General features: G+C 34.9%; 1 protein-coding gene across 1 annotated transcript; it reads left to right on the top strand.

Moving 5' to 3' along the window:
- Positions 1 to 464: 464 nt before the first annotated feature.
- On the top strand, positions 465 to 1,562 carry NPBWR1 (neuropeptides B and W receptor 1). Its single transcript, XM_070942306.1, has one exon. The coding sequence runs from the start codon at positions 465 to 467 to the stop codon at positions 1,560 to 1,562; it is 1,098 nt and encodes a 365-aa protein (XP_070798407.1).
- The last annotated feature ends 14,850 nt before the right edge of the window (positions 1,563 to 16,412 follow it).

Below are 16,412 nucleotides of genomic sequence, written 5' to 3'. Positions count from 1 at the left end.
GTATCAATAGCAGTGTATGTAGGTAGAAGCGAGTTTGACTTAGAATGTTTCATTCACATGAGCCTGTGCATTTAGTCACATTATCTTGCAGTAGCAGGGATTTACATATAATGTAAACATCTGTGCAATACAAGAAAACAGTTAATAAGACAAAGGAATTATGTACTTAATTATAATTATGTCATGCATTCCATGACAATGTCACTTCATTCTTAAAGACATTTTGAAACTTAAATGTAAATATTGTTTTCTTTAGGATATCGGGTGAATGAAGAGGTTCAAGGTATAAAGCTGAAAAAGGCATATTGGAAGAACTGTTTAACTGAAGGACTGTATTATCAGTAAAAAAAAAAAAAAGAAGAAGAAGAATGGATTAAGAAAGGTCACTTACATGAAAATTGGTTGATCCAAGAAACTGTAAGAATGAAGTCTGGGACACATATCTCCACTCCCAAGAATTGCAAATGGACTGTTCTCATCAGCAAGAATTTATAAAAGAACTGTACCAACTAGAAATACCTAAACTAAGCAGCATCTCTCAGACTAAACGGATTAATTTAGACATGAATAATTTCCCCTTCCAACCTGAGCTCAATGCTTCCTGCACTGATGTAGATGAGACTTTCTATAGGACTGAACACCACACATACAATACATCAACCCCTCAACTGATCCCCAAGTTTTATATTGCTGTGCCTATCATCTACTCTATGATCTGTGCTGTGGGGCTTACCGGAAATTCTGCAGTCATTTATGTTATCTTGAAAGCACCAAGAATGAAGACAGTCACTAATATTTTCATCCTAAATTTGGCAATTGCCGATGAGCTGTTTACATTGGTGCTTCCTATCAATATAGCTGACTATCTGCTGCTCCAATGGCCCTTTGGTGAATTCATGTGTAAATTGATTATCTCAATCGATCAATACAACACTTTTTCAAGTATTTATTTTCTAACAGTCATGAGTATTGATCGATACTTGGTGGTGGTTGCCACTCTCAAGTCAAAGAAAATGACGTGTCGAACCTATAGGGCTGCCAAAATGGTGAGTTTGTCTGTTTGGGTTTTTGTCACCATCATTATCTTGCCATTCAGTGTTTTTGCAAAGATACATACTGAAGAGGGACGATCCCAATGTGTCTTTGTCTTCCCCCAACCAGAAGGCTTCTGGTGGAAAGTGAGCCGCCTCTACACCCTGATCCTGGGTTTTGCCATCCCGGTATCCACCATTTGCATCCTGTATAGCATCATGCTCTATAAACTAAAACACATGCACCTTCATAGCAATGCTAAAGCCTTGGACAAAGCAAAAAAGAAAGTGATGATAATGGTATTGATCATCTTGGGAGTTTGCCTGTTCTGTTGGACCCCCTATCACCTCAGCACTGTGGTTGCTCTCACTACTGACATCCCACAAACTCCACTAGTTATTGGAATCTCCTATTTCATCACCACATTGAGTTATGCTAACAGTTGCCTCAACCCATTTCTTTATGCTTTTTTGGATGATACTTTCCGAAAGAGTTTCCGAAAAATGGTGGAATGTGGCACTGCGTCATAAAATCCTAGCCTCTTAGAGCCTCCTTAGGAAGATAGGATGTATTTCTGAAGAGGTTTTGTGAAAATGAACAGAGGCAACTCTGGACACATTATGCTGGGAACTCAGAAGACAGAAATTGATCGGTCTTCTTCAAGTAGTGCCCCAATATTCTTGAAGTTTGCCAAATTACAACTTTAGGGAACTCCTTTTTTCTGCTTTTACATTATAGCTATTCATTGTGGATTATCTCTACTTTGGTATGTATCTTACATCTTTAGAATGTTTAGTTTAAAGAAAAAGAGTAGCAGATCATATTGATATGTTTAACTGAAAGAAGAAGGAGTTGATACTGTTTGGAGTTTTATAAAGTTAAATAAAACCATGTAGAATAATGTTTGCTCAGTGATGAATCTGAATGATGCTATTTTTGTAATATCAATATAGACATGCAAAAGTATATCTATGTAAACACACACATGCACACAGAACATGCACTAATACATTATCTTCCACCATTATATTTTGTTAGAAAATAAAATGCATATTTGACAAGATATATGGAGAACTTATGTATTATGCTGCTGCAAAAGTGGAGATGATTCTTTTTTTGTGCTCTCTTCTCTTCTCTTCTCTTCTCTTCTCTTCTCTTCTCTTCTCTTCTCTTCTCGGAAAAAGCAAATTGCCATGCTCAGAGTCTAAATGAATGGATGGGAAGAGACTCTTAGAATTGGACTGGGGGCTATCCTTGTTTCATAGCACCTGCTCATTCAGTGGAAGGAGATATTTCTTGAAGGCCGGGAGACTAATTTTTCTTGCTTTTCTGACCCATCTGAAAAATTCATGAGTGAATTATATATTGGACTCCTAGTTTTGTTTATTTATTATTAGTATTACAGAAAATTTGTAATTGACCTGAAAGAAATCTTCTAGGAATGAGTTTTATTAGATATTAACATTCTGTGAATCTATTTGTTATAATTTTTGTAATATATATATATTCATTAAATGAAGATTGCATAGCAACTGCTTTAGAAAGAATGCACGTTTTCTTAAGTTGTAAATATTCAGCCAAGGCATTGTTGTATGTGCTGTTGCAAAGGCAAAGGGAATACAGAAAAATTAGTTGCCCATCTAATAATGGGCATCAAGAGCCATCTTCAGCATAGAATAAGAAGTGCAGTCTAGTTGCAATGTTACTTCTTCTAAAGCCCAAAGAAACTTACTATGTCTAACCTTCATTTACTTTGCGGTTCCTCAGAAACTTTCCTCAAGAACTTATTGATATATGTTAAACATCAATTTTTTTAAAAAAAAGTTTGGATGATTGGTGGAGAGATCTGATATACAGAATGTTTTCCCACAGGCAGGAAATAGTTCTTTCCTCTGTATGTGCTTTGATGATCCAAGTATGGAGTGTGTGTTGTGTAATGTATGTTATACGTACATACATGTGTGTGTATGTGTGTGTGTGTGTGTGTAAATTTATTAAATAACTCCTTAAAAATTGAGAAAGCTCTTCTCTAAAACTTCTTAGTTCCTTACAAAGAGAAAATAATCAAGAAATATTATTTTGCCTCCCCTCCCCTCATTTTACTTTTTACTTGGCTTGGTTAGAACTGAAAGAGATGGCTTCATTAAAAAAAAAACTAAATAGGGTTCTTCCTTCAAGAGAAATTGACAAATAATACAAATAATATTTGTAATTATAGCTAGACTGTCTAGATTACAACTGAAAGGTAATTATATGTACATCATTCCTCTGCAGTGTTTGTTACACAAGAATTTTTTATTCAGAGACAATAAAAAAAATGGTGCTGAGTCCTATAAATAGAATTATGCACCATTTTTAAAAATACACATTGGAAAAATGTGTGGTATTTTGATTGAAAGATTTTGATATCAGATTGATTATTTTGACCCATTCTTGAGAAAGATGAGGACAGAAACTGTTTCTATTTCTAGAAAGATGTATCTTAATATGCATCACTTTATGCATATTTTCATTGCCCAAGCAAAGATCTCTTCCAAGACTGCCTTGCATGTCAGAATCAATTAACAATACCTACATTTCAAATATTACTTCAGTGTTACGTTCTAACAAATTATAATAACCTGTTGACTGAGTTCATATCCTAACCCATAATGTCATTTATTTTTGTATGGTTTCATATGTTCTATATTAGGAAAATTAAACCTTATGGTTTAGTCTGATTATAGCAAGTTCTACTTTATTCAATGAACCATAGAGATAAGCAGAGCTTAGCGTGTTGTTTAATAAAACCAAAATGCTCTGTATTTCCAGTGATGTATTTGTAATCACTAAATGATGCCAAGGTTAGAATCCTGTATTTTCTGCATATAAGTCATACATTATGTAAACTTTTCTAGAAAAAGGTACTTTCCCTCTCCCTCTTTAAAAAAAGTACTTATTAAATTCAGCATTTCATTCACTCAAGTCTTAAGTACAAGTTACATATGTTGTTATTCACTTATTTATTTTTAAAAATACTTTTAAACTGGGCAATTTTATCTAAAACAGAAAGAACCATAGATCCAATCCAAATGTTTTTCCCATCCTAAAGAACAGGAAACAGTACTTTAAGAGCAAATACTGGTACAATCATTTTTCAGCAGGAAAGTAGATTGTGTCCCTTGAATGAAAAACATCTTTTTCATTCAACATCTAGCAAGAGCCTTGATGGTGCAGCGGACTAAAGTGCTATTAAATAGCACTTAGCTGCCAGCTGCCTGCAATTACTGAGAGTTCAAATCTCACCAGGCTCAAGGTTGACTCAGCCTTCCAACCTTCCGAGGTAGGTAAAATGAGGACCCGGATTGTGGGGGCAATAAGCTGATTTTGTATAAAAAAAGAACACCACTTAGGAGGGGCCAAAAGCCCTACTAAACAGGTATATACAAAAGTATGAAGGCTATTGCTTAACACATTGTAAGCTGCCCTAAGTCTCCGGAGAAGGGCAGCATATAAATCGAACCTATATATATATATAGGTTCGAGATATATATATTTACAAGAAAAGTCTGCGGTGCAGTCATATATATATATATATAACTGCACCGCAGACTTTTCTTGTAAAAAAATAGGCACCCTTTACAAAAGCACACCCTATATTTTCACCAGGAGTCTTCTCTGCATAGCAAGGACATTTATAAGCCTTTGGCATGTTACCTCTAAAATATTCCTGAAGAAGCATGCATCTTTAAAAGTAGAGACTAAAAAGGCCCTCTTTGGGGAGGTAATTCTGAAACTCAGATCTTCTTCATAAGATCAGTCTACTCAGTTGTCTATTCAGGCTGGTTTTAGTTCAGGATTTCCAGTTTCATTGCTTATCATTTTATTTCAGCATGTGATCTGTAACATTATGTAAATAACTAAATGCAAACTTTGGCCATTACATCTCCTGTCCTGTCCTGTCAGTTTTGACTCCTGATGACTGCCAACTGCCTAGATCAGCCTTTCTCAACATTTTGAGCCTGAAGAAACTCTTGAAATATATTTCAGGCCTCAGGGAACCCATGCACATTCAGGCTTGATTATAGGCCGTATTATTATATTCATTTCATGTGTATATGGTTATTGTGTTCTTAAACTAAAAATAAAGAATTAAACTTTTTCTTTCTCCCGCCTGCTTGCTTCCTCCCTCTGCCTTTGTGGGTGGGTCCTGATGCCACTGGTGCCCAGGTCAATGCAGTCTGAGACAGAGCTCCTGAGAATGACTGGCCCAGGGTCACCAAGTTGGCTTTGTGCCTAAGGTAGGCCTAGAACTCATGGTCTTTTCATTTCTAGCCTGGAGCCTTAACCACTACACCGAATTACCTCTCAAATACATAGTACAGATACTGATTAATGCAGTATTGATAGCACACTGTTATAGCCTTCTTGTGTTATTCTACCATGTTTCTCTTTTGCTGGTAATGGCATTTAATGCTTCTTCTTCTTGTTCTATCACTGTTCTCAGTAGTTCATTGGATACTGATTTAATCTGTATCTGATTACAGGAGCGACATGGCGCTCCCATATAACACCTCTCCTGCGCGAGCTGCACTGGTTCCCGGTGGTCTTTCGGGTGCGCTTCAAGGTGTTGGTTCTCACCTTTAAAGCGCTCCATGGCTTAGGGCCAGGGTATTTACGAGACCGCCTTCTGCTACCGATAACCTCCCACCAGCCAATACGCTCTCACAGAGAGGGCCTCCTCAGGGTGCCATCGGTCAAGCAATATCGGCTGGCGGCCCCCAGGGGGAGAGCCTTCTCTGTGGGAGCACCCGCCCTCTGGAACGAGCTACCTCCCGGAATACGGCTGATTCCGGATCTCCGCACTTTCCGTAAGGTCCTGAAGACATTTTTATTTCAGCAAGCCGGCCTGGCCTGAATAGGTTTTATGGGTTAATTTTTTAATTGTATAGGTAGGGGTTTTAAATTGGGGTGGCCATTTAATTTAATTTATTTTTAATTATTTTAACTTTTATATTGTATGCTATTTTAATTCTCGGCTGTTCACCGCCCTGAGTCCCTTCGGGGAGAAGGGCGGGATATAAATGTAATTAATAATAATAATAATAATAATAATAATAATAATAATAATAATAATAATAATAATCTGACATAAAATAAAGGATTATTAGAAAAAGCACAATGGTAGCTCCCAGAAAAACTTCAGTTAATTATAAAACTAGGGCAAGTATTCAACTTGTAGAAGCATCACTGGAATTATTACATAATCACACTATATTTTCCTAGGAAGTTATCTCAGTTGCAAACTTAATTTTATATTCAATTTTAAGATGAGAATTTTTGGGGCGAGAAGCGGGATGCTGGTCTTACCTTTCAAGCTCCATCACTTTCCTCGCTGTTGTGTCCAGGGAAACATGCTGTAAAAGATAACCTTTCTCACGAGTTTGAGAAGTTTGATTGAAGACGGCAGAGAAGGGAAGCAGTCATGTTGCTGTTGCCATTGGGGCGGGGTGGGCCATTCAGCCATCACGAAGAACAGGGAGGGGAGAGCATGTCTCCCCTCCAGCCTCGCCTCCTCAACTCATTTTGGTTGTGCAGCAAGCAACCAGAGGACATGGCGGGACCAGCTGCACATACGTGTAAGTAGTTGGTTGGGGGGACCTATTTTGTGGGGGTGGCTTATATTATCACATGCACTGAAAAGCCCGATTGGGCTTATTATCCAGACATGTCTTATTTTCAGGGAAACATGGTACATTGCCAATGTGGATTTAATGTAATGTCATCTTCTTTAGAGAACTAAAAACTACCATTTGGCATTACTTAAATTTTGATGAATAGTAGGATTCTTCTTTCAATACTTGCACTTAATGCCCCAAGGTATATGTGATAAATATTGGTTCACAGTTATAAATTGGACCATTTTACCCAAGAAAAGCTTAAATTATGAGATAAATCACATTGAAATATAGCAGGTAAATCTTTTTCTAAGGTAAATGGAATCTTTCATAATATTTCAAAATTTTTGTAGAACCTAAATTGAGAATGATTTTTGCGGCTTATTCAACTTTAGCATCCTGAAATTGGGCTATATAGTTCTGATACCATTGCTGCTTTTGAAGGTCTTCTGTTGCTGTTAACCGGTAAAATAGTACTTTTAGATATGTAGTTCATTTCTTTCTACCTTAATATAAATATATTATAGGAGATGTTTTGTGCATACCGGATACCTCAAATAATGTTTAATAAGGATACATTGCAATACTTCTTCTATTTACCTTGCTATTTCCTTGCTTTATTCTGAAATCATCAAGATTATTAACATGACAAAAACTAATGTTAAAGGTGCAAATATGTAAGCACTTATATTTCAAGGATGCATATGTTCTTAGCCCAAAAAAGAGCAAATACTAGAGCAACAAATCTATGCCTTATTTTCAGCAGTTGATTGATGATATTTGCTGTTTATCAACATTTGAAATAGAGGGCTTTTATATTTCAAAGGGGAAATGGGATGATTTTTACTAGTTTGTTAATCTTCTTTCCTGCTTACTTCAAGGTTTCTTTCTGTTTTGTTTCTTAATTTTTAACTTATTGTTATCACAGTTATGCTAAGTTTTTGTTGACCTGGTTGATATCATAAAATAATTAGTCTGGAAAAACAAAGGAACAGAAGCCCAAAGAATATTTGTTAGGCTTCCAGGTTCTTCTGCAATTAAGTCAGTGTGTCTTAATGGTCTTGAAGACAGATTAGGACATTCAGCTTTATTTTGCATGGTTCCCCTTGCTTGATCTGAAACATGATTAGGCCTGATTAGAACTCAAATGGAAGACTATCCGAGCATAGTTGAACTCAAAAATAGGTTAGGAAGTTGGGAAATAAGATCTGGAAGAAGGTTATAACAAACCTATATTCATGTAAACCAGTCATTGGGAATCATAGTCAACATAACTGAGACGTTACTTATTGACTTATTTTGAAATAGAAAACTAAAATTGCCAATAGGGGTTGCTATGAGACAGCTTTTTAACATGTAGAACAATTTATTTATTTTTTATTATATTTTCCTAAATATAAAGTTTTCTAAAGTTCAGAATTGAAGTTAAGGTATATTGATATATCTTGGTAATATCTTCAAAAAGCAAAAAGCAAAACAAACAGAACATAAATGAAAGCTGAATTTTGGTATGAATCTCTGTGAAAAAAATTGCAACCTTGCTCAAAAAATTAGCTAGGAACCAAAAGAGCATATTTGAGATAAATGTCACCATTCCTCCTGCTTTCACTCAGTCATACAAAACTGGAACTGCTTAAACAGGTTACATTAAAATCCATAACAAGAATAAGTAATATTTATCAAAGAAAGTTAGAAAAAGCATTGCTGTGATTTAAAAACTATTCCTATTTAGAGAAACATAGTCCAGACATTTTTGTTTTTAATTTTTCTTGATCCTCTTTTTCACTTGGGCTGGTCTATTTCCACCTGTCTCTTGTTTTTGTGTTTTTCTTTTCTTGTTTTTGATGAGTGTAAAAATTAACTTTTATACACTGACTGACTGCCTTCTTATAATATCAGCCAGCTGGTTCTACTTCTGATGATGATGATGTCCTTTCTGATCACAACAAGCGTTCGTTTCCTATCTCGGGCATTTTTCTTTCACTTAATATTCCCCAAATATCTTGGGCTTTGAGTTCTCTAGTTAGAAAGAAAAGTGAGTGGAGCTATTTTACAGTATATATATATACACCTCCCAAATAATATCACCAGATGGCACTAATAGGCTATATTGGAGTTCCCAAATATTGCACTGGAATCATCTATAACAATCTCCTTCAATTCTAGTCGTTTTGAATTATAACTTTCAAAATGGACAGAAATAAAAATGATCTCTAAAAAAAAGATTTTCATATGAATATAAAGGAACATTAAATGTTTGTCATTTTTATAATAACCTAGTGATTATTTAAATGATGTAGACTCATTATTGTTTACTGTATTTATATCCCACCTTCGCTCTGAGTGGAATGGGGTGTTCCCTGTTTTTTAACCCCATTAAATATATGACAGATACTTACATAGGCCAGAGAAAGCATGGTTTTCAAAGACATCTTCTCACCTAGTGAGCTTATTAGTTAAATTGTAGGACTTGTTTCTGGGCCCAGCACCTTAATCACCGAACACCATGGACTTAAATGTATTTATTTATTTATGTATTTATACAAATAACTTTTTACAAATTACTCAAGGTAGTGAACACACATAATACCCGTTCCTCCTACTTTCCTCACAACAACAATCCTGTGCGATGCATTGGGTTAAGATAATGGTGAAATCCTTTGCGGTTTGCTACCGGTTCACTGCCTGCTCATGCGCACCATGCCAAATATCAATTCGGACAAACCTGTAGCATTTTTTTACTACGAGTTCACCCAAACCAGTGCAAACCAGTAGCTGTTGTGATCCCGGCCCCGGAGGCTCATTTATCTTCGCATGCTGATTCAGAGGATGATATGGAGGAGGAGGAAGCTGTCACAAACTATGTGTCGGCAGAGCCATCTTCACTGGTGAGTCAGCAAGAACTGACAGTTCCTGACATGCCTATGGACCCCAGCCAAATTGAGGAGGAAACAGAGGCCGGTAACGACGAGGGGGAGCCCCTATTGGATGCAAGAGAGAGACGTAGGAGACGTCATAGAGAACAGCTATTGCCACATCCTAAGAGGCGTGGTCAGGAGAAGTAGGGCCACACCTTACAAAGTATAAAAGGGGTGTGACTGGGCTGGAAGGGCGTGGTGAACAATTTGTTGGCGTTTTGGATGCAGTGGAGTTACAACTGTTAGTTTGGAGTTTTGGACAAGAGTCTGCATTCCTGCATTAGCCTGCTGTCTGTCTGCCAAGACCTTTGGAACATTGCCCAATAACTATTGGATGATATACGCTTTGGAAGAGAACTATTTATTAAAGGGCCAGCTTCAGTCTTTCTAGCCTGCGTTTGTTATTGCCGGGCTATTTGAGCCTCTGCAAGGCCAGTCATGGGAGGGGACAGAACAGTAGCATTTCACCTGTGGGTTAAGAGAGAGTGACTTGCCCAAAATCACCCAGCTGGCTGAGATGGCTAAGGCAGGACTTGAACTCATGGTCTCCTGCTTTCTAGCCTGGTGCCTTAACCACTAGACAAAACTGGCACTCTCATTTTGCAAACTCTGATAATGGAGAGTGTACAGTTAAAAAATATGTCAAATATGTCTTTAAAAAGAACCCTTTTTTGAAAAAAAAAATACCATGCTTCCAGTAGTGGGATTCAAGTAATTTAACAACCAGTTTCTCTGCCCTAATTATTTCTTCCAACAACGAGTTTGCCAAACTGCTCAGAAAGTTAACAACCGGTTCTCCCGAAGTGGTGTGAACTGGCTGAATCCCACCACTGCATGCTTCAAAACTGAGTTTTAAGCGATGGTTTACAATACCTTTAATTATCAAAAAGGTAAGAAGGACAGCTACTACTCTTTTCAAATGAATAATTATCTGAATGCATGTGTGCATATCATGCACTATGTAACAGAAAGAGAAATGTCATTGTGATATAGAAGACAATCTATTCAAGTTTCTTATTGAAGGTGTATTTTAATTTCAAATGATGAAACTGCAGAGCTTTTATCATGCCTCTGTGTGTGTGTGTGTGTGTGTGTGTGTGTGTGTGTGTGTGTGTGTGTACATTACCAAACAATGAAATGTGGATGGGAAAGGTTAATATCAAAACTGTTGAAAGGATTCAGCAATTGTAGATTTCAAGGTTAGTTCTTTTGAATGTTCCTCTAAGTGTTTAAAGGACAATGCATAATTTTCTGAGATGTGAATAATTGTATAAATGGGAGAAGGCTGTAGTTTGTTAAAACATCATTCCTCTTTCTCCATTAGAAACAGGAAGAATAGCAAACAAGAAGCTGACCTTGATTTTCACTCAATGAGTTTGAAGACAGAAAGTAATTTCTAAATATTACACTGGCATGCTGTATGAGTGTAGGTTCTCTTCTGCATGAAAAAGACTATATATGTACCAACATATGAAGACAAAAAGCTTTTGATCCAATAAATAGGATCAATGAGGAATGATAAGCAGAAGATATATACTCTATGTACTGTATATGATACCCGGCATGAGTTAATAAAAGTATACAACTGAACCAGTTCATTTATGACAGTTATTCTCCAAGATATGAAGATTATGATTTTGTCTTTCACCCTGACTAATCATTAATCCATTCCCCATGTTCTCCAGAAAATCAATTTTTCTATTCTTTTTTATCGCTATCTAGATTTTTGCTAATTTTTGCTCCTAAATTTTAAATAAAACTGTTTCCTTTGTTTCTGATAAGCAAATTGATTTTAAAGAAAACTATATTTACCTCCCCTTTCCAAAGTTCCCTGCAGAATAATCATGTTAATCTCACACACGGTCTCTTCTATTCTTCTTCTACAGTAGAAAGCAAGTATATCCAGTGTTCAAGTAGGAAACAATGTTTCATAATTTTGGAATGAACCAACATGTTAAGAATAATTTAAGAGTGGACTATAAAACTTTTGTTTGATTGTTACATTGAGATTTTATAGGGTTCTGAGGATCATACTCCAAAAGTGGATGAAGTTATTTGTTTAATGCCTTTGAAGTTTATTTATTGGTTTATGGTGTATTTTAATATTTCTCTACATTTTTCAAATGTAACAAATTCCCAATGATAATTTGAGGGGGTTTTTTTCCTTCATCAGTAGAAGGAACAATGATCTCTAGTATTCACCAGTTCTACCTTCTCTAACAAAGAAAACATTACAACCATTTTTTTTCTTATTTGGCAGAAGAACAAATAGAAGTTGAAAATCATCATTATTTTCATTTTGGGAAATTTTTAAAGTAAAATTAAAGAAGTCCCTTATACCCGTTTTAAAATATGGCAGATATCAGCCAAGGCTGGGAATTTTTAAATGGATGGCATGGCTACTTCAGACGTCTATAATTTTTTCAGGATGCCACAGCGGCATGAATAGCCTTTGCTCAAAAATGGAAAGATATTCCAATTCTTTAACTGCGCAGAAATGGACAGACTCACTTTGGAACTCAAGGATAAAAGCAAAACTAAGTAGTACAAAATCTGGGAACAATTTTATGATTGGATAGATAACAAGAGGGTAGCCAAGACAAATGTATAGTGTTAGAACAAAAATATAGATGTTATTATAGATAAATGTATGTTTAAGAGATAAATAAATATACAGAAATAGGGGAAAAGTATTAATATCATATCATATTATGCTTAAATGGTGAACAAAGCTTAAGAACTATATGTTTATATGAGTACTAATATTATTGTAAAGTGACGGAAGATGTATGGAACTAGTGATGTCATATCTATATTCAATGTTTTTTTAATTTTGTATTATTAATAAAAAACTTTTTATATTAAAAAAAATTTCAGGATGCCTACACAAAAATGCAAAAAAAAAAAAAAGCCTGAAAATATTAACTCCTTTCTTTGGACACTGAAAAGACAATGCTAGTGGTCTGTACTTGGTCATATTCTCCTTCTTCTAAAGTTGGGAATTTAAGGATGTAGGGACAGAAGCAGCAGCTTCTTAGGTCAGATTCAGATGCCCAGTTTGTGATTATGATGCTGCAGGAAGTTGTGGTCATATGATCACCAATTGCAACCTACCCTGCTGAATTCCCACAATAAGGATCTCATACTCTGTAACAACCCATAGTGACTGACACTCCGTAATGTCTGCCTATGGCCCCTGCCAGCCCATCAACATACACTAGTGCCCATCCATCTATCCATAGCTCTCACATACCAGCCTGCTTGCCTAGGACTCTGATCATGTGAAGTTTTTTTTCTTAATGACCCATGCACTCTCTTGGTTACAATGGCAACCAGAATTGCTGTTGCTAAGTGATGTAGTCATATGACATTACACTTTACAATGGAAATTCTGCTCCCAATGGAAATTCTGGTCCTATAATTCTGCTCTCATAATCCAAAGACTACTTTATTTCACTTCTAGCATTATTTGTCAAGATATAATGGTTTTTTTCTGAGATTTTCATGAGAGATTATTATATTTCTACAAGGTAATATACTTCACTGATGAAGATCCTAGTGAAGCCTGAGAGTCCTGATATATTGTATTTAGCATTTGTAAATATATGTTTCTTTTTCACATTTCAGGAAAATCTCCATCCAGGGAACCACAACATTATATAAAAATAAGTGGGGATATATAAAAACTTCAAGAACAGAACAATTAAACCCAGAATGAAAGAAACTTACATTACAACATTATTATTTATTTATTTGTTACATTTATTTGCCACCTATCTCAGCATGGGGCTACATATAGAATTACACAGATAATGAAAAGAGAAAAAAAAACAGATGCATTCTCTCATTAAAAATAGAGACTTTGATTAATCCTAAGAAAGATAAGAAAAGTGTATTAGAAATACAAATTTTAAATGTTTTAATGTAGTACTTCTACTATTCCAAATCCACTTTAAATAATTTAACCATAACCATTAAATTAGTAACAAAGGATCATTTAAAACAATGTTTTTAAAACTTGGCAACTTTAAGATGTGTGGACTTTATGTGGGACAAATTAGATACCATTTAGTAGTTGTCATCAGTAATTCTGCTGGACTAAAATGGCTTCTAGGTTTTTACACTTTTTAAGTATAAATAATATTTTAAAAATTAAGTATCAATAAAACTAAGTAACTCTGATTTTGTCACAAGATTCCATTGTAGATTATTCTGAATCTCTCGATGTGTTGTTCCCATTCAAAACAAAATATACTTTGTAAATTCTCCTTCCTGCTTATTATATGTTTATTAATTAATTAATTGTATATGCAGCCTATCTGACTGTCAAGAACTCTTTACATGTTTATGTAAATGCATCTTCTGGTATCATAAATAATTTGTTATAATGGGCAAAAGCATTCTGTGAACTGCTTATTATTTTAAACTTTAAGACTTCATACTCTCAGGTCTTCAACTAACTTAATGTTACATTTTAGCTCTTCAGATCGCATTCTATTTGAGGATTGAGCAAACCTCTGGGGATCTGCTTTATTTACTTTAAATGAAATTGTTAACAAATAGTTCCAACTGTAGTGTTAAAGGCTGATGATCACCAAACAAGGTGGATCTGACTAAACATTTCTTATACCAACCTTTAATTGAGACAGAGATCGTAACATAATTAAGCTTCCACAAATTTATCTTCCTTTTCAAACATATCAAGAATCAACAGCCCAAGACTGCAAGATTGGATCCTGCAACCCAAGATTTGTTTAAATTAAAATAACCACATTAATAATTACAATTTTGGAACCTTTCATTTATATTGCAGACTTCCTCACCAGCCTCTTTCCCCAAGAATAGGGATATCAGAAATGAGATCAACAGCTTCAAAATATCTGCCATTTTCTGATGATGACCCCTGTTGTAGACTCTCTTGCAAAAGGTGCCAGATTTAGAAGTATAAATTAAATAATTATCTCTCATAGTTAGACATTAATATTTTACTAGTAAAACATTGGCAAAAAGATATATCTTCAGATTCAGAACACTTGATTATGAATCTTCCTTTTCTGTGGCGATATACACACTTTAAAATAAAATTATAGGTTTACACAGTTTAGTTAAACAAGCTTATTAAGGCTAATAACTCAATAGAAAGGAGTTGCACTAAATGCTAGCAAGGCTGATTGACTGTGGGTTTGGTGTCTGTAGACCATGGAGGTTTTCTTTCATCTTTAGTTCTGAAGAAGACTCCACTAAACTAGTTAGAATTTACTGTTATCTGAGATCCCTTCTGCTACTAAAGGGTATATATTGCAAAAACAGAATATTTTTATAAAACGGTACATGATAGGTTAAATTACAGGTTATTTTTGTTTTAATGTATTTATTTTTATTTGTCAACAAGAATAAAATAGAAAACAGACTTAGAAAAAATGAACATCCAACACTAACAGTGAAGAAAAAGAAAAAGAAAGGTGTTTTTTTTATGTATACAAAAAAAGGGGGTGGAGGGAAAAAACCCTCCAAATTTCAAATATATCTAACATTGAACATAAAGACTTCACTTTGGCTGAATGCTGAAAAATAGAAAGAATTGATGGGTTCTTTTCGTGATCAGCAGTCAAAAGTCTATAAGATACATCCAAAAGTGTTTAGGAAGCAAAATCTTTCTTTGTAACATTAAATTCTATCTTAGTTTCTCAGAGCAGCAAACTATTATGCTGTCTCATATAGTCTTTAAACTTCTTATCTTGCATTTTATTCTTGCAGTGTTTCAACCAAACAAATTGCATGTATTGTTTATTCTGTGTTTGTAGGTGTCAGTCAGTGTTCTCACTTTTCATTGTTTCACTTTATTTATAAAAACAAAATAATCCCTCTTCCTTTGCATTCTCTCTCCGCTTCATATTTCCCTCACTTGTATAGATTGATGCAGCTTCTTTTAAAAATGCCATGTGTGCTCTCTCTTCCGAAGCCCTTAATTCACTTTCTGTCCACTTACTTGTTAATTCATCTCCTACTTCCATTACTTGCTCCACTACCCCATCTCCATCCTTTCCTTCTTGCATTTCTGCAGAGAAGTGTGTTTTCTGATTTTTAATCCTAAAATGCTTTCATTTAAAGAAATATAAAATCTAAATCTAATATATAGATTAAATATAAATCTCTTTACAATTCCAATTTGATGGTAAGAAATAGAGAAATTCAGGATAATTTGTTCTTGGATAAATCTTTTATCACCCTAGGTTTTGATTGCATCCTTCTATAAAACACTATTTATTTCATCGTGGAATTCTCTTATTGCATGGTACACAGATTCACAAGGGCCTGGAATCAAATATATGTTCAACAATAATATGGCAATAAAGGTGTTGTGGGAAACCTAGAAAATAGTTAATCTTATATGTTAAGATACGGTATACAATGTTCATGCTGTATATTTCCATGACACTTTACTATTCTTTAAAGACTTTATAGCATGCATATAATTATAAAAATGGTATTCCACATGTACAATATCATTCACCATAAATGTCTCAAGAGAAAAATAATCTAATGTACATATTAAGTGACACTTGAATCAGAACATTGTTGGGCTTGGAGTCATTTTTCTGTCATCAATTTCTGTCTAACAATGATACCTGGTGATCTAGTCAGATCTTTCTGTTTATATGAAAGGTAACTGGACTGGGAACTCAGGATTCTGCAACTTTAAATTGAATCATTTTTTAAAGTTCATTTCCTTACATAAGACTGTTTTGAGACTTTATATTGCTTTTCTTTTTTTAAAAAAAAAAGCCTTTTCACTTATCTCTCC

The sequence above is a fragment of the Pituophis catenifer genome, unplaced genomic scaffold (genome assembly GCF_029215685.1).
Source record: "Pituophis catenifer annectens isolate HBS135680 unplaced genomic scaffold, rPitCat1.0.hap2 SCAF_3, whole genome shotgun sequence".
In the NCBI taxonomy this organism is placed as follows: domain Eukaryota; kingdom Metazoa; phylum Chordata; class Lepidosauria; order Squamata; family Colubridae; genus Pituophis; species Pituophis catenifer.
The sequence above is the reverse complement of the archived record's forward strand: the minus strand, read 5'-3'. Positions and strand labels throughout refer to the sequence as shown.